The 22,906-nt window shown below is 54.4% G+C and overlaps 2 protein-coding genes across 2 annotated transcripts; both read right to left on the reverse strand.

The window, feature by feature from the left end:
• Positions 1-1,754: 1,754 nt before the first annotated feature.
• LOC104033773 (ectonucleoside triphosphate diphosphohydrolase 8-like) lies at positions 1,755-8,183 on the reverse strand. The gene is made up of 9 exons (XM_075716179.1): positions 8,058-8,183; positions 7,373-7,490; positions 6,672-6,822; positions 5,424-5,583; positions 4,328-4,561; positions 3,581-3,853; positions 2,974-3,084; positions 2,183-2,320; positions 1,755-1,937 (listed from the first exon to the last, which is right to left on the reverse strand). The coding sequence occupies exons 1-9, from the start codon at positions 8,178-8,180 to the stop codon at positions 1,755-1,757; spliced, it is 1,491 nt and encodes a 496-aa protein (XP_075572294.1). The 5' UTR covers positions 8,181-8,183.
• Positions 8,184-21,203: 13,020 nt separating this feature from the next.
• On the reverse strand, positions 21,204-22,004 carry TMEM203 (transmembrane protein 203). The gene has a single exon (XM_075716957.1). It carries the CDS (start codon positions 21,970-21,972, stop codon positions 21,562-21,564), a length of 411 nt encoding a protein of 136 aa, XP_075573072.1. The 5' UTR covers positions 21,973-22,004; the 3' UTR covers positions 21,204-21,561.
• Positions 22,005-22,906: the final 902 nt, after the last annotated feature.

Below are 22,906 nucleotides of genomic sequence, written 5' to 3' on the forward strand. Positions count from 1 at the left end.
GTAAATGTGTCCTGCCCCATCATGGGACAAGAGCCTGAATCACCCATGGCCACCAAGAGGGTGGTCAAACACTGGAACAGGCTTACTAGTATGGTGGTTGATGCCCCAAGCCTGTACAGGTTTAAGAGACATTTGGACAATGCCCTTAATAACATGCTTTAACTTTTGCTCAGCACTGAAGTGGTCAGGCAGTTGGACTAGATGATCATTGTAGGTCTCTTCCAACTGAAAATATTCTATTATGTTCTGCACCAGTCAAGAGGGGCAGTGGCAATGGGGCTATGGGGGGAAGCTGGCCCAGTAGATGGGACTCAGGCTCTGCCCAGGACTGGGAAGCCCTGTGAAGTGGGGGATGGCAGCAGCCCCCTGCTCTCCTGCACAAGGTTCCTCTCTGGCCTGGCTGCACCCCATGTCTGTGCCAGGCAGACACAGACACTCTGTCTCTCACCCTCCCTTTCTGGCACACAGGCTGATTTGGGAATGCTGCTGGGACATGTCAGGGACAGCTCCCAGTGTCCCCTTACATTTTTGGGGAGTCCCACTGGCAGCCAGTGGATAGGTGAGGTGAGACACCCCAGATCTCAGAAGGAAAAGGCCTCATACCCTGCTGGCTCCTCTCCGAGGTCTAGTAGATGCTGCAAGGTCTCCAGGGTCATCTGTAGCACTGAGTGACATTGACTCTCCCCTGAGTCCCCATCATCACCAGCCCTTACTTTGGAGATGGAAACAATAAAATCCTAACTGTTCAGGAGCAAATAACAGGCATTTCCCCATTTACTGACTTTTACAATGTTTATTTGCATGACAAGAGCTGCAAGACACCTGCCTTTCTGCAGAGACACCCAAAGGTCAACTCCTTTCTGCCAGGAGGCAAATAACAAGATGAGTCATCCACAGGGCAGATAACAAAGAATGAGCAGAACCAAAGCCACAGGCAAGGGCACAGTTGTGGCCAGGACCCAGCTCAGCCATGTGTGCGGTCTCAGGGCAGGACTCGAAGCCTGCTGGAGTCTCAGTCTGACACCCATGGTGTCCAGGCCTTCTGCTGGTGGGACAGTCTGGTCTCCAGGAAGACATTCAGGAACTTTAGTCACTTTATCCCAGAAGAAAAGGAAGATGGGATATGATGGGCCCTCTGGGGAAGTATGGACCAGGCTTCTGACTTTGGGTGGTCAATTTTGCCTTCTGTCTCCAAGACCATCAGATAAGCCCAAACAATACACCCTCAGAAGAGCCAGCTGAGGTGCTGCAGATCCTTGCATGCCCTCATGCTGGCAGACCCAGCAGGGATCTGCCTGGCTGTTGGCAACCATGGTCAGACCCAGCATCGTACGAAGCACCCTGTCACCAAGTGCCTGCAGCCATGCCCTAACAGTCTGGCATGTGGGCCAGGCTGGCTTTCTGCAGCCCCACATGCCAGCCAGTTGGATGGAGGCCAGATCTGTAACAGGCATAGAGATGTAATGAGGCAGATAGGCATGGCTGGGGTTCCTGTGGCGCATAGGCTGCTCCCAGCAGGTCTCCAGAGGAGCAGAGCTCCTCTGGAAACCTCACAGGGTGCCTATTTGCATGTTGGGGGCAGTCCCGTGGGAGGCCAGACCTCTGTTCTTCAGTGCTGTAGAGTTTAATGTACTCCGCATCGTTGAACGAGCCTCAGGCTGCCAGTCCTACTGGCAGAAGTGCAGGGCACCGCAGTGCAGACAGCCCTCCAGCCCCTACATGCTCCTGCTGTGCTCCAAAGTGCAGCTGGGCTCCTACACCCGCAAGAGCAGGAGCAGGGCAGCAAGCCCCAAGGCAAGGGTGAGGAAGATGAAGGCAACAGCTGCTGCCCGCAGGGAAGGAACATGCCCCTTCACCCACACTGGAGCCTCTGCCAGGATCATGTTGGTGAGGTTCAGCATGCACCCCAGCATCCAGCCGACGTCAGAGCTCCCCACCTACCCGAGGAGAGAGGGGACGATGAGTTAGCCCTGCAGAAAAGCCACACCGATGACACAGGGCCACTTACTTCTGCATAGCCCAAATGGGGTGCAGTAGCTGGCCCCACATGCAGTGCCATGCTGGGATGTGGGGCAGGCAGGTCTTTCTGGACCGTGGCTCTCACAGCACCCCAATGTGGGAAGCTGGCTCTTTTTCCCAGCACTGCTTCTACTGCTGCCTGCAGGCTGGGTTTGCTGCCTACCTTCATCTGGAAGAAGATGTTGTTCCAGCTGGTCTCATTGAACTTGTAGGCATCAAGGAGGAGTGTGAGGATGTAGTTGGCATTGGCACAGTATTTAGGCAGTCGCTCAGGATTCTCTCTGGGGTAGCTAGAAGACAGCTGGGGTAGGGACATGTTTGGGGAGGAAGGGAAGTTATTTGCAGGCAATTTCCATGCAGGGACAATGCCCTGACAACTGCTGCATGAGGGGCAATGGCTCTGCAGCCACCAGCATCCAGAAAAAGACTCCTGGACCAGGCAGGTATTTTGGACCTGTCCACACAGAGCAACTGCTTTGAGGAGGATTTACTCTCTGTGTGGCAACAGAGACATATGGGAGATCCTTCTGCCCCAGATTCTCCCATCTCAGCTTCCCTGTGCAAGGGGACTTATGTGATCCTACCACATCTCTTGGCCTTATCCATCTCCATCTGACTCATCTCCAGAGTGGTGCCAGCAGCTGGCTCCCCTCTCACCATCCTCCAGGTCTCCAGCTCCACCTCCATCCCCAGCTCCTGTGCTGGTGGGGAGATTTTGCTGCCTTCACCTGCCCTGGCTGCCCCTTTCCCAGTGTTGCATGAGCAAGGAGGGCCCCCAAGGGTGGGTGGAGGACAGTCCCGACTCCCTCAAAGAGCTCAGCGATGGCTCCACTGTGTAGGGCACAGCTCAGCAACCAGAGAGCCTTGCCCTAGAGGAGTCCCCACTACTCTTCCCCCCCCAGGGCCCCTTTGCTTGTGAAGCTTCCCCACAGCCTCCCATGGTGGGGAACATACGTCTTCCCAGCTTCTTGTGCAGAAATGCTCAATGGTCTCCCTGACAGTGGCCAGCGACTGCCCCTCAGTCAGGTTGAGAAACTTGAAGTTATAGTAAAAGGCAGAGAAGGCCTGAAAGGCAAGAGGCAGAAATGCCATTGAGTTACAGTGGGGAAAATCCCCCAGGCAGCTGCCCCCGTCTCCCTCAAAGCAGGAAGTGGGCTTTGTTCTTCACCAGGTTTGTCCCACTGGGTTTGTCCCAGGGCATCACTGTCCATGTCCCAGCAGAGATGATGGGCTGGGGGTGTAGGTGCCTGCTGGCTACAGCAGCACATCAATCACAGGCAGAGCCTTGCCTGAAGGCTGCTGGCTAAGATTTTTTTCTTTTTTTTAACTGAAAACTTGGATTTTGACTAAGCACCTGTTTTATTAACATGGTCTCATTTGGACAGCTGGCTGGAAAACCAGATGGCAGCAATCCCTGTTGTGCCCTGGGGCAGTGGTAATTTGGGTGCTTCTTGTCCCCATTCTGCTGCCAGGGGGTGACAGTGCCATGGGGCATGCAGGGACACCACAGCACCCGGGGACATGCTCTGCCTGGGAGGTGGGAGGATGGGATTTGCCTTACAATGAACTGCCCACTGACTGGGGGCTGGTAGACGCCGTCAAAAGTGCAGTTCTGGCTCTGGCTGCACGCTGAGAAGTTGAACAGCTTCTTGACAGCGGCCAGGCACCCACTGGCATTGCCACTGCCCTCCAGGGTCACCTTCCTGTCACCAAGGGTCAGGCGTGGGTCGCTCTGGTTGGTGCAGGGGCTGGTGCGGAAGGAAGACAGCGAGATGGTTTCATTGTAGTCTTTTGGGTAGCAAGGGTGATTGACTCTCATGCTGGAGGATGACTCCTGGAAATAGCAAAATTGCAGGCTGAAGCATCCTCCAAACCCTCTTGGCAGGCATACTGGGCAGCAGGGTTCACCCAGCACTCCCCCTAAAGCCACGAGTGCAGGCATCTCCCACCTCCTCAGCAGGGGAAGATCCTCCTGCTGTTTAATCCTGGTCTTGTTGGACATCTGCAGTCTCAGTCTGAGCTCAACACTAATTCTCGCTCTGCTTTGTCTCATTCCCTCTCCCACAAAGGCAGACCAATTTCAGGGTCCCAGCACATCTCTCCCCTGGCCAGTAGGATCATGGTTTGGGGCACTCAGCCCTGTCCACCCCAGCTCTAGCTCTGTCTCTAGCTCCAGCCCCAGCCAGGGACCCAACCTGGGACCCTCCTGGCTGTGCAGCATGAGCAAACCCTTCTGGCTCACCAAGGCTGCTCCACCTGATAAGATGCAACTCCATGAACTCCAATTACCCCCCAGTTCCCCTCTCACCACAATTAATTCCTTGGCCAGTCGCTTCAGCATCTCATTCTGCCCATAGCAGAGGTAGCTGTGTGTGTAGATATTATAGTTATACCCGTACAGTGTGAACCTGGAGGCTTCATTCGAGTTTATCACTGAACCTTCAGGCATAAAGCTGATTTGAGTGGATGCTCCTCCAAGATCCAGTGCCCCAAAAATGTTGGCCGCCTCCGGACGAACCCATGTGTGTGTTTTGGGGGAGTACTGTCAAGGCAAGACAGGAGAGGAAGAGGAGTAATACATGGCTGGTCTTACTCACCCTGAGCAAAATTCTCATCCCATTGAAGTCAATAGGGTTTTGTTACTAAATTCAATGGGTATTCAATTCAATTCAATTCAATTATCTCCATATGTGAGGCCCCACTGCCTTCCCTTCCCAACCAGCCTGACCATTTGTCAGAGCCAGAAAAAACAGAGATTGAACTGTCTGATGGTCAAGGTGTGTCAACGTGGTGTGGGCTCACATGGCTCTGAGTCACTGGTCCCCAGACCAAAGTGCTGGTGGGGACCTGGCTTGGAGGGGCTGCCCTTCCTGAAGAGTGGGCTGCAGAGACGCTGGTGCAAGGGGAAGGACAGAAGTCCTCCAACAGCCTGCACAGGAGCCCAATGGTGCCATTGCTGGTCTGAGCTGTGGCAGTGCTGGGATAGAGGGTGGCAGGAAAGAGGTTTGGTTCAAGCGTCCTTCAGTCTGGCACATTGAATTAAAACTGCGGCCTTGCAGTGCCACACAGAGATGGACCTTCTCAGGGCAGCAAGGCAAAGCCTGGCAGGAGCAAACCAACCACACTGGGCTGCACGACCGACCTCACTGTCCCCAAGAGGTCCTGCATCCACATGGTGCAGAGATGTTGCCCTTAGCTCTTAACAAGGACACCCCCATTCCTGATTTCTCCCTCTTCTTTCTGATTTCTCCATTCTTGCACTGTGGGCAAGCCAGAGGATAACTGGCTGCTTCCCCTAGATCATTCATGAAAGCCATTAACCCAGAGCTTTCCTTCTGCTAACTTAAGAAAAATCAGAAAAACTGTATTAGCAAAGAATGAGTGGGTGTTTCATTGTTCTCCACCTTAGTGAAGGAGTCCAGCAGGTAGTTGATGGTGATCCAGCCATAAGCACCCTCCTCCTCTCCTGTAAGGATTTGAGCCCCTTTGAAAGCCACAGGGTACTCTCGCATGGTTTTAGCAACTTCAGCCAAGACTTGGTCTGCTACTGAGCTGTTCTGTTCCCTAAGAAGGAGTCAAAGGTCAGGACACATACCCAGCTACATCAATACTACAGAGGAAACACAGGGAAATAGTCTGTTTTTTTTTTTCCCAGTTCCACATACTCCAGTTTTTTGCAACAAGCAGTTTGTGTGAAATGATGTTTCCTTCTACATAACTTGTCAAAGCTGCTCATACAGTGTAAATCCCAGCTGTCTAGACTTGGCATCACAAATCTTGCAGCAATAGCAATCTCTTCCCTCCAGTGCAGTTTGATCCCAGTCATACAGAGGTTTGCCAGGCCACCCTTCCCTACCTAACTATCTTCATAGCGCTGGAGGCCAGAAGGGATTGTGCTGCAAAACCCAGGTTTGAACATCACCCACTGACTGCACCAAAGCCAGGGCTGGCTGCTGAGCTCGAGTGGGTGTTTGGGGAACGTACCAGCCTGGTTTCAGACCTCTGAGTGGGGGAAGATGTCTCGGGGCTGCTGGCATGTGCTTGCTGTCTGAGGCAAGTAACCTTCAGGCTATGATCCAGCTCTTTCCCAGGGAAAGGGTCAGATTGCCAGGGCACAGAAATGATGTTAAATATCCGCAACCATAAAACCAAGAATCATGAAATGAAGGTTGACATTTTAAGAGAGCTAATACAGGCTGGAGAAAGGTAAGGGCAGGTCCTGCAGCACCCTGTTGCCTCCTATCTCTGCCCCGCTCCCCGGCCAGCACCTGTCCATCTGGGCAGATGGCACATCCCCTGGTGGCATCTCAACACCCTTGTGTTTTAAGGAATAAAGAAGAGCAAACAAATTTCTCTGAGAAGCATATCTTGCTTGGAACTGGGCATGCAGCACCCTCCTGGGACATGGGGTCCCAGGAAGCCAACAGACACCTCTGAGCAGTCTCTCTGCCCCAGGGCCAAATACTGAGGACAGCTCAGCCACCCATGTGTCCCCACCGGGCTGCCTTCTCCCCACTCTCTGGCCACTTGCTCACGGCAGCATATGAGCTGGGAACTCCTGGCAGCCTGGCCCCAAGCAGGACACTGTGTCCTGGCAGTGGCTGCTTGCAGCTCGGTCGCTTGTCCGTCACCCCTGTGCCCCCCAGTGATACCTCAGTAGCCTCATGCCTGCCGTTGCTCCGAGATAAGCTGCGACATCCCTCTGTCTTGCAGCAGGAATGACCTTCAGGGCTTTATCCAGGCACTCCCTTAGGGAATCACCGGCTTTTGGAGGATCGTTGGCATAGCTCGATATGCCTTGCCCTGGAAGAGAGTCAGGCTGGGACAGACTGAGGGGAACGGCTGGGGACAGAGATGTGGGAGCAAGAGGACATGGGGCAGTGAGGTCTGTCACCTCTTAGCAGCAAAGGGCACTTTGCCAGGGTCCCCTGGTCCCCCGAGACCTGACTGACCCATGCTTATGTTCCTCTCCTATGGCTTCTCCACATCTCCCATGCTTTCAGCAGTGTCCCCAGCTCTATGGATGAGATCTTCCCAACCCAGTACAGCAGCTTGGGCAGCTGGGGGCAGTCCAAGGTGGAGGAATGAAAATCAAGAGCAACACCAAGGCGCTTCAGTCCCATCAAGCATGTGGGCACTACATGGTGCTGAGGGCCCTCCAACCATGGACCAAAGCCAGCAGGGACTCAGTGACCACCCTGCCTGCAGCCAGGGCCCCCCACCATGCCAGCAGTGACAGCCGATGAACAGAGCTCCCCAGTGTGGGCAGGCCAAAGAGAGGGAGGTCCAGGTTGTCCCACCCTCCCCATGAACATGCAGGGCAGCACCGAGCCCATGGCAGGGGGATACTGACCCTGGACATCACAGGACAAGGTCTGGCTGACCACACCAGTGTTGTTCTTCTTGTCTGAATCCCACTCGTAGACAAACAGAGAGGTGTGGGATGAGCCTGCATCAAACACCATCCCATACTGGAAGGAAAACCCAAGACATCATGCTGGTGCGAAGAGGAGCAGCCTGCGTCTGGCCCCACCATGGCTCTTCCAGGGTGGTGGGGCCAGAGGATGCCCCTAAAAACATCTCTCTAAGGCACAGCTATCTGCACTGTGGCAGAGCAGGGGAGGGATGGTGAGGAGCCACAATGCTTGTGCTGTTGTGTGAGTGGGTTAGGACAGGCTGGTGGGAGTTGGCAGGAACAAAGGCCATGTGGAGGTGTATCACCCTGCGGTGTGGTGCTCTGGGAGGGCAGAGGTTTTGCCCTACCCATCTGCCCCAAGGTAATCTCCTTGAAACATGTCATGCATGTAGCATGGTGGCTAGTTTCAGAGATAGCCTCTCCTCTGACTTCAAGGTGGCCAGGCTGTATTTCTTCTGCCTGCATCTTGAGATGGGAAGGAAACACCCACCCAGCTGCTACAAGACAGGTCCTACTGACCACCCTTCACCTCCTAACCCTGAAGATAAGCCATTGTCTCTGAGGACCTCCCCAAGGTGACTGGTCTCTGCAGTGGTGCTTGGGGACCCTCTTTTGTGCTCACCTTGACTTTGGGTGGCAGGGTGACATCTTCAATCTTCACCAGGCTGAGAATAAGGGCAATGATGGAGAGTGAGATCAGCACCCCGATGATGGCAGTGGTGAAGTGCTTCTTGTTAGTGAACATCGTGGTGAAGGCTCCTGCAAACCCAAACACAGGAGAAAGGCAGCTGGACATGGCCAGCTAGGAATAACACTCATCAGCGAGAGCTGCAAGGAGATCAGCTCCAAAAGCTGTCCCCAGGTTGACACTATCTCAAGCTGTGTAACTTGGAAATCCTGGTGGATAATCAGACCTTTCCCTGGGAAAAACAATATTAGCATAAAATAGTGGGGGCTGGAGGAAAGAGGGATTGGTTGCCCAGCAGCCTGGCACAGCCGTGATGGGATTGCAATAGTCCTCCAGGTCCCGCACCCATTCCTGCTCAGCTCACCACTACCAGGAAGGATCAGGTACAGGAAGAGCAAAAGAAACACTGCACCAAACAGAGAAGAGCATAGGAAATTGCAAAAAAAAAAAAAAAAAAAAAAAAACCAAACCAAAAAACAAACCTCAACGTGAGATATTGTAGAAGGGGAAGGTGATTTTATTTTACAAGATGTAAGCAAGGTCAGCTCACCTGCTGGCACTCCCAGACCCATGCACCCAGCAGCACCCAAATGTGTGTGCCCAGGTGGGATTGCTCAGAGCTGGCTTGCGAGCTCTTGTTGTGGCTCTGGGCTCCTCTGCTGCAGGCAGCAAACCCAGCTTGGACTTGCCTTTTATATCCTTTGGAAGTGGATAGTGCTTGAAAATCTCTTCGCCATTACTTTATCTCAGACCTCATCAGCCTTAGGCAAAACTCTTGAATATCTGTTCCCTTATTTGTCTCACAGGTGTATTTATGGCTCAGTTCAGTACCTTCCTGACACATTATCTTTGGCCAATTAGTTCCTCCTCCTCATTGGAATGAAATCACACATAGGACCCCCTGCAACAATTAGCACACACTTCTTCTTTTAACCCTTGTCCCCCTGCTTCTTTGTGCTTTTACACACACTCACATATTTCTGTTCTCTCTTTGCTCTCACCAGTCTTAATATTTCCATTATGAGTCTCTACAAGGTCTATAAGAGGTGAGGGTGATATTTCCAGTATCCAAGGCCCTGAAATCACACACAGAGTGGTAGTTGCCTTGATAATAAGTTTTGTTACAATGAGAAGGAAAATCACATCAGAGGAGGAGGATGGCCCTGCCAGGTGGGTCTCAGGAATGCTCACTGAGCTTTGCAGGGGGAGACAGGAGAGGCCAAGAGGGCCAAGACATTGTCATGGCCCAGCTGGGACTGCAGTCACCCCTTCCCCATGTGTGGCCCAGCTTCAAGCTGCTCCTGGGCTGGGGGTCCCTGCAGACACAGGGACCCCAAGGAGAGCTGGGGGAGTGGGAAGGGCTCAGGTCCTTGCAACCCCCAGCTCTGCCAGAAGCCTACCAACGCTCCGGGCACACATTTGAGGCTCAGCGGCACATGCAGGACATCACACCCCAGCCACAGAGCCCTGGCACCCCTGCCCTGCAACACGGAGGGCTGGTGGACACAGGGACGTGCTCTCTCTCTCTCTCTGGGCCATACAGTGAAGCTGCTTCCTGCTGATTCAGCTCCTTGGTAAGAGGCTGCCAGGGCTATCACAAGCGTGATCTTGATGGAAAGATTCAGTTCCCAGCTACCTTATCTCAGTGGAGTCAAACACACCAATGCCAGAAGGGAAATGTGTGCTGGGGAGCCCTCATTGCATGCAACCTTTCACTCCTGCATTCCCACCTCCACACAATACATAACCTTTGGATTCACATGGCTTCACTGGAATGGGGTGAATGAGCGTCTGCTACCTTCCCAGGTCTGGATAGCCTCTGCTGTCTGCACAGTGGCTAGGCCAGGGCTGTCCTAAGCAAGGGGAACTCACTCCCACGCAGGACAGAGGGGCACCGACTGGCCCCGGTCCCTCCTGGTCATGCAGCATTGCACAGTGGCTGTGTGCACCCAGAACCAACCAAACCTTCCGGCTCCTGCCTCCAAACCCGGACTGAGCAACTCCTCAGTTTACTTTTCCTGATTGTTCTGTAGTAAAGAAATAGTTCCAGAGGGTACATGATAATATCTTAATTGCCTGTCACACCAGAAGGACAGATAATGATTTTCCAGCTGGGAGGGAGCTGTAATTTTCCTCAGCTTGCAGTGACTCTATCCACTCATCCCAGGCAGTGGGGCTGTCTGAGCTGCTGTTTCTGTCTCCATTCCCAGGAATCTGGGTCTCTCTGTCCTTTGGCAAACCTGCTGCCACCAGCTTGGGACAAGCCCAGCTGGGAATGGCCCTGGCCCACGTGAGCACAAGGGCAGTGAAGGACAGACCTTGCTGGGACTAAGCTGACACAGCAGTGACTGGCCATGGGGCATAGCAGGGTCTCCTGGGCTGCCGAAAGAAGGGATGGATGGGAGTGCCCCAGGTCTGCAAGCAGGCTGGAACTTGTCCCAGTAGGGAACTGGGGTGCAGCTGCCGCCACACGGCAAATGCAAGCTTTGCAATGCTTCCAGGTCCACCAACACAGTTTCTGAGAGCAATGGCCCCTCATGAATGTGGTGAGTGGGACAACACACTCAGGCAGGTGGGGATGTGTGCCATCACAGGGACACATGGCCCCATGGTTGCACCCATGGTCTGTGGCCCCACCTCAGGGATCCAGTCCCTGGAGGAGCTGTGTTCACTCCGAGGGGTTCGCTCCTTGGAGCAGGCCTGGTGCTATGGAGCTGCAGGAGCCCTCAGCCACCCATCTTCCATGGACCTTGTCCTAGCAAGGATGACAGGACCAGATTCAGCCCTGGTCCTGAGATGGGCACAATCCTGAGATTGGAGATTGGGGCCAACCTGGTGAGAGTGCCCTGTGGACACCACTGAGCAGAGCATGGGCAACCTTACCCAGTGGTGCTTTGCTTGCCGTGAAAATGGTGTTTGTGGTGCACTGCATAGCAGCTGTACACCTCGCAGACATGAGCGTGGCCAGGAGAAATCCCCCATCCAGTGGAGCCCTTCATCCACCACCTCAGGTCCTGAGCATCCACCTTCCTCTTGGAAGAACATGTGGATGTGCAAAAGCAGGAAAAACAGTTTCACCAGCACTCTCCTTGAGCAAACTTGTCTGGGTGCTGAAGGGCTCAGGGCAGAGCTGCTGGATGGGGCTGTGCCTGGGCAGAGGGCATGTGGCACATGGATGGCTCAAGGAAACTCTGGTTTCAGGGGAGCTCCTCCATGTGTTGTAGCTCTCCTCCTCCCTGAAACCCAGTGGGAGCTGCAGGGCTGTGAGCTGCCCCAGCTGAGGAGGACCAGGACCCCTCGTTCTCCCAGCACCATCTTTCCTGGGGCCCATCCACCATCCTACAGACTCCCACAGGCTGGGCTGGTGGATGAAGGCAGATATAGGGTTGGGAGCCAGGACAGAGGCTTTGCTGGAAGAGGTAGTATTATCTATAAATAATTCAGCTAAAAAAAATCTGATAAAAGTTAGTACTTCCTCAGTTTACGCTAGATATTCCTGAGACAAGTCACCGGTAATGGCTGAATAATTTTGTTGACAAAATCTGACCTGCAAAAACTTTGGAGCAACAGAAGGATAGGCTGGGAGGAGGCACGGCAAGCTGGAGGGAGGCAGAGCCCATGAGCCCCAATGGCACAAGGTGAAAGACTTGCTGGAGAACATCCTCCCAAACCTGCATCTCATCCCCAGCCCACAGCATCGCACACAGCCCCTATTGTACCCACGTCTGCTCCCTTCATGGGCTCCCACAGAGGCCCCTTGATTAGCTAATTAGATAACTACCTTAGCTTTTAGCTCCTCTTGCTGAACGGGCTGAGCATTGGCCCCTTCTCCTTCCACCTTTGCACTCCAGGAGGGAGAAGGCTGTTCCCGCTCCTACCAGTGCCTGCCCCATGTGCAGCGCCCTGCACCTCTCCCAGGCAATGCTGCCCTGGCTGGGCTCTGGCAAGGTGTCAACGCCCTGGCTCCATGCCACATACAGTCCGGCCCTCAATTTTCTTCAGGTAATCCCACCCAAAGGGGTGTCTGTCTGTTAAAACACAGGCCAGGTGTCAGGGCAACATGGTGCCCCAGCATGGAGCATCACAGGACCTGGAAGAGTCATGGGGTGCCTGGCTCACAGGAGCACCCACTCTCACGTGGCTCCCCTTGGGTCCTTGGTGCTGACGAGCCCCAGCCCTGCTTGCCTTCACAGATGTGCTCTGGTGACAACTAAATGTGCTGTTTGCTCATAACTGAAAAAGTGACCTAAACGTCTCATTCATCTGACTGCAGGTGGAAAAATCTGCTATGGAAAAGAATGGCTAGAGTACACACACCCCGCTATGTGATCTGCTTTTGACATATATTTCTTTGCCTGTGGCCCTTGAAATTACTCTTTGAGACCCAGAAGGAAGTTGCCAGGCTGGCGCGGATCCCACTCTGTGGGATTCGAGCCCAGATATTACTGCCAGTCACTGAGATGACTAGTGTTTGTGAAATGAGATCACCTCCATTGCTAATATCTTCCCCATGCCTTCTGAAAGGAAAACACCCTGACTCAGGGTCAAAAGGGAGTCTCTCATTTCCCTGCTGTTTCATTTCTGCACCACGAGGTCACCCCAGCTCTGGCTGTGGGAGGTGCAGGCAGTGGCTCTGTGCAGGTCCCACATCTCTGGGTAAGCCGCACCACACACTCCTGCCTCCCATTCCCCTTCCAGACGCACCCTGGTCTTGCTGCAACTTGTCCCCACAGGGGCCAGCTCCAGCCCTCCCTTCCAGTCCGATTCCAGCACGACTGGTGGAACTGGGGCCATTTAAATCTGCCTTTGGGATGCCCACACCTGCTGTTCCCAGCTGGCAGATAGCACACCAGACCTTTCCTCTCTACTGTCTTCCCCAGTGTGTATCATTATTAAACATGCCCCAGTTGCCCTGACTGTGACTGTCTTGGTGCCACCTCTCGGCTGTGGGTACTCTGGGTCAGAGACATGTGCCCAGAGCCAGCCCCTGGGCCAGCCCTGTGCACAGCTACAACATAGCAAGTGCTGGTTCTAGGGCAGCTCCACCTCCCATGGCACTCGGATGGGGCTTAGCACACCACCTGTATCCTCATGTGATCCACAAGATTAATTATATCAATAAAAATCTCAGTATTTCAATATTGACAGTGGAGGCGGCTGAGTTCTGCAGGGCAGGGTGCCTGGGGAATGGGCACCAGCTCCCTGCTGGGAGGGGGATGTGCTGCCCAACACTGTGGTGATGGGCTCTGTGTGTGCTGGGATGGAGGGACATGGCAGAGGGATGCTCCAGGAGGTTGAGGCTGTTAGTTGCTTGCTCACCAGCTGTGTTGCTGGGGGGTGAGAGCACCAAGGTGGAAGATGAGGTCAGGGTGTCTCGGATCTGGCTCACAAGAGCGCTAGGCATGGGCTGTCCTCTGGCGCTGGGCATCCTGAAGGTTTTTTCTTTCTGTGATCAGGGAGCACAGGGAAATGAGGATGAAGCACCCTTAGAGCAGGATTTTCCCTTTCACTAGTGTCACAGTGAGTGCTTGGGGACAGCATGGGAGGGAGACTGAGGCATGCAGCTCTGGAGATGCTTGATTGCCTTCAGTGCAATCAACAGGGCCATAAGGAAACAAGGCAGAAGGTAAAAGGGTGACGTGATGGAGGTGTCCCTCAGCAAATGCTGGAGGATATTTGCAGGAGACCAGGAAACCCTTTGACTACGGGAGGTCTCCCTTGAGCTGCCAAACTGGTTTGGACAAGGGCAGCTAGCATCATGATGGAGCCAGCTCCCCCTGCCACAGTGGCAGGCGAACTGTGGACAGCCAGACATGCCACATCCCCTCCCCCACTGCTAGGTCATCATCACTGAGCTGTGGCACTCTGCAACACTCCTCTGTCCTCAAAGTCTCAGCAAAGCTGAGAAGCTGCTCCAGGGAGGTCACCGTTGCTGCAACTTCCCTTCCTTCAACTTTTCCTCCTCCTTGTGCCCCCACTGTCCTGGCTGATCCCCTCTGGGCTTTCAGCACTTGCTCCACACTTCTCATCACATCTTTCCAAGAGTGGTGACTCAAAATGGACCTGTGCTTTCAACCGCAGCCTTGCCAACTCTCTAATTTACTCTGTAGAAGTTATAGATGAAGTCCTGGGAACACCAACCCTGAAACTGGGGGCTGCAGCAGCTCAGGGCACCCTTGTCAGGACAGAGACTCACTGGCCAGGCTGCTCGTTGACCCTTCCAAAGCATGGTACCTTGTGCTTGCCCTCTCTCATCTCCAGAGTGGCTGTCACCCATAAGAGAAGGGTGTCAGACTGGGGTAGCATAGTTTCTTGACAAATCTAGATGAAACACTACTTATCTCTTCATTTTCTAGGTGCTCTCCAATAACTTTTTGACTGCTTGTCCCAATGTTCCCAGTAGTTAGAAGCTGGGCTAAGAGGGCTGCAATTTGCCATTGCCTACAAGCAAGTAAGACATGTCTCTGACATGGGAGCTTATTGGAAAAAAACCCACCAAACACAAAGCTAAATTATGAGGATTCAGGAAGAGCTGGGAAGCTGGACTGTAGGCAGGTCCACAGCTCCGAGCAGAGCACATGCGGAGGCAGTCCCAGGCAGGGGTGACCCACAGCTCCTGTCCCTGCAGGCAGGGCTAAGCGGCTGTTCTTAGTTTCTTTCATTTTGTCAGCAGGAATGACCTGGCATGGGCAGCCAAGCCTCTGGTCTTGGTCAAGGGAATTAGTTTCTGTGTGAGATAACCAGATCACACTGTTACTACATCCCAGATCATGATTTGGTGTTGGCACTCACCACATGAAGCCCATGTACTGCTGGTGGAGGAAGTCACCAGAGGACCTGCTCTGCTGCAAACGTTGCTTTTGCCACCCCAAACCACCAGCCAGGATCTCCTGGGATGCAGGTGTGCACCAGCTTTGGTAAACTGGGTGGGGTTAGCGTTCCCATTGCTGTTTGGGAGCCCTAAATAAAAAAGCAAGAAAAGCAGCAAGGCACTGAGAGCACTGGGTGGCACCAGGACCACACCAGCAATGGAAGTGGTTGAGGTAGTCAGGGTGGTGGTGTAGATGGCTCTGCGGGCAGAGGAGGAACTGTGGAGACTTCTCCATTCAAGGCACAAAAAAAACGGGGCTGCTTGTAAAGCCCTGTTCAGGGGTGCCAGGATGCTGCTGAGCCACACTAAAGCAGCCTGCAACAGCTGGCTTCCAGCTCAGTCCTACGATCAGTCTCACCCTCTGCCCAGGCTGAAGCCAGCTCTGCCCCCAGCAGCCCCCAGCGTGGCTGATGCACCAGGGGGGCAGCCACAAGGAGCAGGGACCTGGCTGCAGAGGGTTTTAGGGGTCTTGCACCACAAAGTACTTTCTAAGTCTTTGGAGTGATCCAAGTGTTAGAGCCAGCAGAGAGGAGGCTCTTGCGCAGCGGTGATTTGAAATGTGTTTTAGCCAATTTAGCGATACAAATCTAACTTTCATTTGCATGAATCAGGCCATTTCCTAAAAGGCATGCCTGGGTGAGAGCTGGCTGTGGAGTTAGTGTTCTGGGTGTGAATGCTTTCAGTGTGTGAAAGCTATCAAAGACACAGAAAAAACAAGGCGTGGGAAGCCTTGGTCCCTGGCGTGACTGGAGAGCTGCCTGCAGCCAGCAGATTCTGGATGGTCACTGCATCTCAGCTCCACCCCAAGGAAGGCTTTAAAAGCCAATACACCTAATGTGAGACAAATTCTGGGGTCACTAAAGTTAGCCACTATCCAGGGTGTCATGTAATTCCCAATCCTGACACCTATGTGTTGTCTCTATGTCTTCCACAAATGATAAACCAAAACGATCCTTTCTGATCTTGGTGCCTTGCTCTTGACTCTACAACCCTCTGAAAGATGGTCCACCACACCTGGTTTTCTTCCATGCATGTCTTGGCCATGGTCCCTGTGTCCCTGAGCAGCAAAGATGCAGCTGAAGGCACAAGCTGATGAAGGGGATGTGCCTTGGAGATGGGAACGGAGGTGTCTAACCAACCCCTGAGCACCAAGGAGTGAAGCTACCTTTTGCTCTGTTTGGTGGTAAGCATCCATGGACTGGATGTGTCTAATCTACAGACAACATCTAGGATGGGCAGTGTGGGAGAAGGGACAGTGAGAATAGCCAGAGGCGGCTGGAAGAGGGGAGCTGTCCAGTTAAGAGCTTCTTTTTGAGCAACAGTTGGTTTTGCTTAAGCTGTCTTGTGCTGACATGTATGAAAATGAAAAGTTAAAAAATAAATCAGCCAGGCTTGCTGCCAGGATTACGAACCCTCTGCAAAGAGCATCGCAAAAGGCTGAAGAGTTTCAAACACAGACAGCAAGTGATGGAGATGCTTTAGCAAAGGCTTTGTCTCACCCACAAACCTGAACCTTTGGGGGTCAAAGGGCTGAGAAAGCCCCAGGCATGAGCTGCCAGGAGTCCCAGGTGCCCAGCACATACTGCAGACCTGCTGTATGGGCTTGGCACCATGGCTGGAGGCCAGCTGGGAGAAATACCCGGTGTTTTCAGTCTCCGCTCAGCACTAACATCTTCTTCTCTCCAGCCAGGAGTCTTGGGAAATGTCAGCATGTCATGCCCTCTGCCCCCAGCACCACTGGGTGGGTACCATGGGGTGACCACCTTTGTGAGACAGAGGGTTCCCAAAGTACAAACCCAGGCTCTGTGCAGAGTTTTGGGGCAATTGAGGACAAATCTGCCTTTCTCCACATCCAGCCCCCTCACGGGACGGGCTTACAGCAGATGATGTGCAGATATTTAAGATGGTTGTGCTCAGCCTTAAAGCCCAACTAAAATTAGGCCATTTCTCCCTGGTGGCTGGGGAGGTATTGGGTGACTCAAGTCCCTGGCACACAACCTGGGCACATGGCAAGAAGGGACCTGGACTTCAACCCACATCTTGCAAAGCCTCATCTGAAATGAGTGACAGCTGCCAATCATGACAACAGCAAAAGCCAGCCCCTCCCAGCTGAAACAGGACGTGGTTGGCATCTGCCTCAAGAGGCATTTGGAGGCATCTTGCCCACTTTAGCAGGTTTTTAGTCCCAGCATGAGAATTTGAGGCAGGAACAGGCTGACCAACTCCCTGTTGTCGTTCCCTGCTCCCCTGACCCTTCCACATGGACTTGTGGGTGGTCAGCAGCTGCTCCCAGTTACGGCTTGCAAGACTTGGCTTTACTTTTGGGACAGTTCCAGCTATCTCCACATGACAGGACTGGTCTGGAGACACAGTCCACCTCCAGGTTCCAGGGCTCAGCTACCAAGCCGTGGCACCAACTGTACCACCCAGTCCAGTAGCTCCACATCTCCCAGCACCAGCTTGTCCGTGCTGGACAAACAGCAACCCCCAGCCACATCCTTTTCTTGTTCTCCCACACCATCCTCCTCTCAGCCACCCTTGTGAACAGGTGGCTGCTCTTCTCACAGCCTTGCCCTCATACAGTGGCTTCTGTTCCCACAAGCCCTGGGCAAGGCAGGACACTGCTTGAACCACGACCCCAGCGAAGCAGCTCCCAGCTCCTGACTGGGAGCCATCCAACGCATCGGGATGCTAAATGCACCGCCACCACTGTGTGAGGAGGTCACACGGTCCCCAGGTGCTGCCTATGTTAAGATGCATGTGGAGATGGAGGTCCCTGAGACCATTCTCATCTGCCTCCTTTAGGAGCCCTCATGCCCCTGTGGTAGCTCAGGTCATGCTGGACCCTTGTCTTTCTTGTGCATGAAGCCCAGCCAAGCTGTCTGTCCCAGGCTGGGCTCTGCTCTGGAAATGCCATACAGACATGATGGAACCAGCTTCATCTCCCTCCACTGTAGCCATCCCCAATTACAGATGTCTTCCCAAGAGCTGCTCCTGTCCCAACAGGAGCTGGAACACATGGAGTGGGGTGACAGCTGGGGCCAGTACTGTCCCTCTGTCAGGGTGGTGCCGGTTTGGCATCCAGGCTGGGCTGTGCAGAGGCTCCTTCCTCACTGACCCCAGGGGTTTGGAGGGGCATGGGGTGGGGGCACCCCCCGGGGTCCACAGCACCAGCATAGGGAAGCCATGCTGCTCCCCCAGCGTGTGTGCAGGGCCAAATCTCTGGGCTGGGAGCAAGCCGGGGCACCCCCATAACACATGCTTTTAGCTGAGGAGCTGCAGCTGGATTTGGGAAAGGCCCAGCTGGCAGCGATACCAAACTCACTCGTGGCAGCAACAAAAATAAACCCAGAGGTGAGATTTTTATCTTTGCCAGAGCATATTCCAGCGTGTAAAAGAGTCTGTTGGCCCAAGACTCGAGGAACCACCCTCCCCATGCCAGGGAGTGCCAGGGACCCCATGGCTTGCACCAGGCAGGGGACAGATGTCAGGGTCTGTCCCCTCAAGCCATGTCAGCTGGTGGAGGGGGATGCTCCCAGAAGGAGTTTTGCATGGCCACATCACCCTGGCCACAGGCTGGTGTGCCGGAACTGCACCCTGCTGGAGTACAAGGGCAAATGCCCCAGGAAGTTTTGTTGCAGGACTTGGTGGCCCTGGGCGCAGTGGATGACTCCTTTGCACAAGGAGCAAGTCCTGGGAAGGGATACGGCTGGTCCTGACTGCCAGGCAATCCCCACCGCCCCCGACCATGCAGGCAGCCCCTGCACTCCCATCAGGGCAGCACCCTGAGTGCCACAGTTTGGCAACGTACTGCCCCTGCATCCCCAAACGCACCTGGGAGCTTGCCTTGCCTCGGAGGAGCAGAGCTGGGAAATGCCAGTTGCTGGCTCTTCCCCAAGGCAGGTGCAAAATGCTGGAAAAGCTGCTTGCAGGTGAGCTTGGCGGCATGCGGGTGGATATGGCCTCGTCCCCCTGTGTCGAGCACCACGCCCCCGTGACATGGCTGTTTGCTAGGTTGGGGCTGACGGTCCTGGGCAAGCCCTGCTGGGGCTCAGCAGCAGGAAACAGCCCTGTTCCTCTGTGAAGCGTTGCAGCGAGGCTGAAGGATGTGTTCATTTGTTTGATCTTTTTTTTTTTTTTTTGGTTTTCCCCTTCTTTGGTTTAATTAGCCAGGTGGTTGGGGACCTGCGGGAGAGTCCAAAGGCACCACTCAGACCCCAAGGCAACTCAGTGAGCGTCCCCTCCTGATTCAGAGGCTTTGCTGCTCTTCCTGCTCCTCTCCACCTTCACTGACTGCATCCCCCACCCTCTGTGGCTCCAGTTCTTCATGCCTGTCAGCAGACACTGGCTCTCCCCCCACACTGTCCCAGCCTCGCTCCCCTGCTCTCACCCCCACTGCCCCTTACCCCTCACCCTTCCCAGACCCACACCAGTGACTCTGTGGCTGCTGGTAATGCAGTATCTGTGACTGCAGGTGATGCAACCTCCGTGGCCTGTGCACTCAGAGCGACTGGGCGTGTTGTGGGCACAACCACAGCACACGGACACCAAGAGTGGGGATGAACTCACACTGGTGTGAGGCGGAAGTGGACAAGGAGCAGCCAGATGCCCTCCTCCCAGATGACATGTCCTTGGTTTGCCATACCTTGGCCTGTGTGAGCAAATGGCTGGCTCCAAGCGGACAGACCAGAGGAGCATCTGGGGACATTACGTCTGCACCTTGGTGACACTGAGCCCTGGAAAACCACATCACAAGGTGAAGCAGGAGTGGAGGAGCTCCTGTAAGGAAGGTGCCAGTGCTTGGTCCCCAGCGCCACCTAAGGGTGTGCAAGGACCGAGCAAAATGGGAGCTCCTGTCCTGTACTTCCAGCACTGGAACCTGGTGCCAGCCCAGGACAGGCCATCTAGAGTCACTGGGGACATCGAGCCAGGGCTGAAGCCAGGTGTCGCCTGAACAGAGGCTGGTGGGGAGCAGGTCACAATGCGCATCAGGGGCTAAGCCCCAGTATGGCACAGTCTGGGCCAAATCTTGTGTCAGCTTATGGATCCTGCTGGACCAGGCCACTGGTTCTCCCACTGTTGTTCCGTGACAGTTTAGGACGAGCCAGCAGCAGCATGAAGGGACAACCATGGTCACCTACGGGAAACTTCCCTGCAGTTCCCATCCACTTTCTAGAGAAAAAAGCAGCACCTGCTTGTTTCATTGTCATCAGAGCATCTCCCAGGGGAGATCAGACCCATGAGTATGCTCCTGGTACTCCTCAGGTCTCTGCCTCTGGAGAGCCAGTTATACAGCAGTTCTCCACCTCAAGATCCTATCTGCATGAAACAGAGCCTGAGAGCAGCAGAGAGGGTTGTACCAGGAAGAGCTTGGTAGATGGGGCAAAGACAGGTATGGGTCAGGGAGCAGCTGAGGTTGGGAGGGAAGCCCCGGCTACCAGGAGATGTTTTGTCAAGAGTCAACATCATCAACAGAGTACAAAGGTCTGTAAAACTCAGTGTCAGAAGGAGATGAGTCCTCCGGGCCTGGGCTCCAAAGCAACACTTGACGTCTCACAGAGAGGTAAGGGGCAGATCCACTGTTCACAACACCCTCGTGGTGGGAGCTGAACACAAGTGACACTGAGGTGTCTTTGGCGCTGGGAGTTCCCCGTGACATTGGCATTTAACATGCTGATCTGCACTTCCCCAAGGACTACTGAACTACTCATGCTTTCTGGCAGTCTGAGGACAGTGTTTCACACCAAACCTAGGGTTCAGTGAGACATCCCCCTCCCCCGCACAAGCAGCATCCGCCGTGCATACTCCTGTCCCTATGCCTCGCCCTCCCAACACCCCTGTCTTGATATTTAGGGAATGGATCTGAAATACAAAGAAAAAAGAAACCACGTTTCTGTTCAAAAATACACACATCAGTTTTCTCTGGCTCAGAGCATGGCCCCATAAAACCCTGCCCGTGCACCAAAGGCACGAAGCGCTCAGGGAAGTGAGAGAACAGATGGAAATAAATTAGCTTTGCTGCTGAAGCCAGTGCATCGTTACAAGGGTGGCATCAGACAGGGCAGGGCAGGCAAGGCAGCAGCTGCAGCGCTTCTGGCTGGCAGTGGTCTGGGGTGTACGAGGATATCTACAGCAACCAACCAACCTCCAGATAATTCCTGTTCTCCAGTCAGCACTTTTAAGTACAAATGCTTTCTAGGGAAAAAGAATTTTATAAATAAAACTAATCCTCCCATGCATTTTTATTTTAAAATAAAATAACTGGCATATGAAACAGTGCTTGCATGGCAGGATACTTTAAGACTAACACCAAGAGCTGAGTGAACTGAAATAAGGATGTGGCACAAAAGGATCTTTTGAAGAAGCTATACAACACTGCAGCATGCTTAATTACAGACCCTTGCTCATATAGCGCCAGTCCTGTGTAACCTGCCACCTACCACTCTGTACAGAAAAAAAGATGGGGAAAAGCCAGATGACCGTCGCTATGAGTCCAGGGCTCCCTGGTGAGCCAGGCACGTCCCCGGCCGGGGTGAGGGCAGCGATCCGGTGCCCGCTCCCTCGCCGTCAGTTCACCCGGCAGGCTCGGATCATGAGCAGCTGGAGGAGGATGAAGACGGGCGACATGATGAGCCCATACCAGAGCTCCCGGGTGTGCTCCACCAGCTTCTGGCACAGCAGCATCTCGAAGACGAACTTGAGGCTGAGGATGGTGAGGATCCAGAAAAGCCGCAGCACAGCCAGGCGCTTCTCACCGTCCTGGAAGAGCCGCACCGAGACGATGGTGGTGAAGTAGGTGCTGAGGCCGTCGGCGGCGAAGAAGGGGACGAAGACGACCCACCAGGAGAGCGCCGAGGCCTCGCCGTCCACCTTCAGGACAAGGAGCACCGAGAACGCCAGCAGGGCCAGGCCGTGCAGGAAGATCTCGAAGGTGGCAAAGCCCAACCACTGCACCAGCTCCCGCAGGGAGAACAGCATCGTCCCGACGACCGCAGGGACATGGGCGCTGCCTGGGGCGGGGCGGGGGGGGCGATACCCCCGGCCCCGGCGCCTCAGCCGCGCCCCGCCAGGCCTCGGCAGGCCCCTTCGGCGGCGCGGACTGATGACGTTCGAAGGGAGCTGTCGCCAGCTGGTGGCGGAAGCGGAAGCGGCGGGGTGGGGAAGGTGCACGGTGAGTGCACGGTGGGTCCTGCGGCGGGGCTGGGGCCCCGGCCCCTCTTGGCCCCCGGCTGTGAGGGAAGCGAGGCCTTGCACAGGGACCGACGGTCCTGATGCGTGTCCCAGGGTGCTCCCACTGGGAAAAAAACCTTTTTCTTCAGGGCGAGGGGGAAATCCCCTGCAGCCCCTCTCCACAGCAACTGGTCTATAATGAGGTTTTTTGTTTGTTTGTTTGTTTTTTAGTCTGCATTTTTTTTTTAGTTGGTCTGGAAGCAGCGCACGCTGCCCACGGGGACACCAGCGGTTTGCAGCTCGGGCATCTGTCTGGGTTGGATTCCCTGTGGGCTGCGATTGCTGGTAATACACAGGGCCCTTGCTGCTTGAGAGAGTGCAGTTGAGAGCGGTATGTGTCTAGTCACACTTTTCTCTGTTACTGAGCTTCCAAACTCTTCCCCAGGCCCCCTCGGGTGGGGATTCACAGAGCAGACAGGTATGTTAAAACTACAAATGGGGAACAGCCGATCCCAGGGGTGTGCTGAGCTTGTGGTGATGAGGACAGTTAAAATGAGACTGAATGTGGATTTTAGACTCCCAGGCTGGCCCCCTCCCTTTGCCCTGGCAGTGGGGACAAGAGGCACAGTAAGAGTCACTGCTGCTCCTGTGGATGGGGACGCTGCAGCGAAGGGGTGTCACCCCCTCAGCACTGCCCAAGAGTGGAAAGGGAACCTGGGAGCCTTGAATCCCACTGTTGTCT

Source organism: Pelecanus crispus, chromosome 9 (assembly GCF_030463565.1).
Source record: "Pelecanus crispus isolate bPelCri1 chromosome 9, bPelCri1.pri, whole genome shotgun sequence".
In the NCBI taxonomy this organism is placed as follows: domain Eukaryota; kingdom Metazoa; phylum Chordata; class Aves; order Pelecaniformes; family Pelecanidae; genus Pelecanus; species Pelecanus crispus.

Excerpts from the sequence above, each read along its gene's own strand:
- LOC104033773 (XM_075716179.1), bottom strand. The coding sequence starts at position 8,180 with ATGTTCACTAACAAGAAGCACTTCACCACTGCCATCATCGGGGTGCTG. Across the intron at positions 6,823-7,372 it reads CTTGTCCTGTGATGTCCAGG|GGCAAGGCATATCGAGCTAT; the intron begins GTCAGTATCCCC and ends ACTCTCTTCCAG. Across the intron at positions 4,562-5,423 it reads TGCTGGACTCCTTCACTAAG|TACTCCCCCAAAACACACAC; the intron begins GTGGAGAACAAT and ends TTGCCTTGACAG.
- TMEM203 (XM_075716957.1), bottom strand. The coding sequence starts at position 21,972 with ATGCTGTTCTCCCTGCGGGAGCTGGTGCAGTGGTTGGGCTTTGCCACC.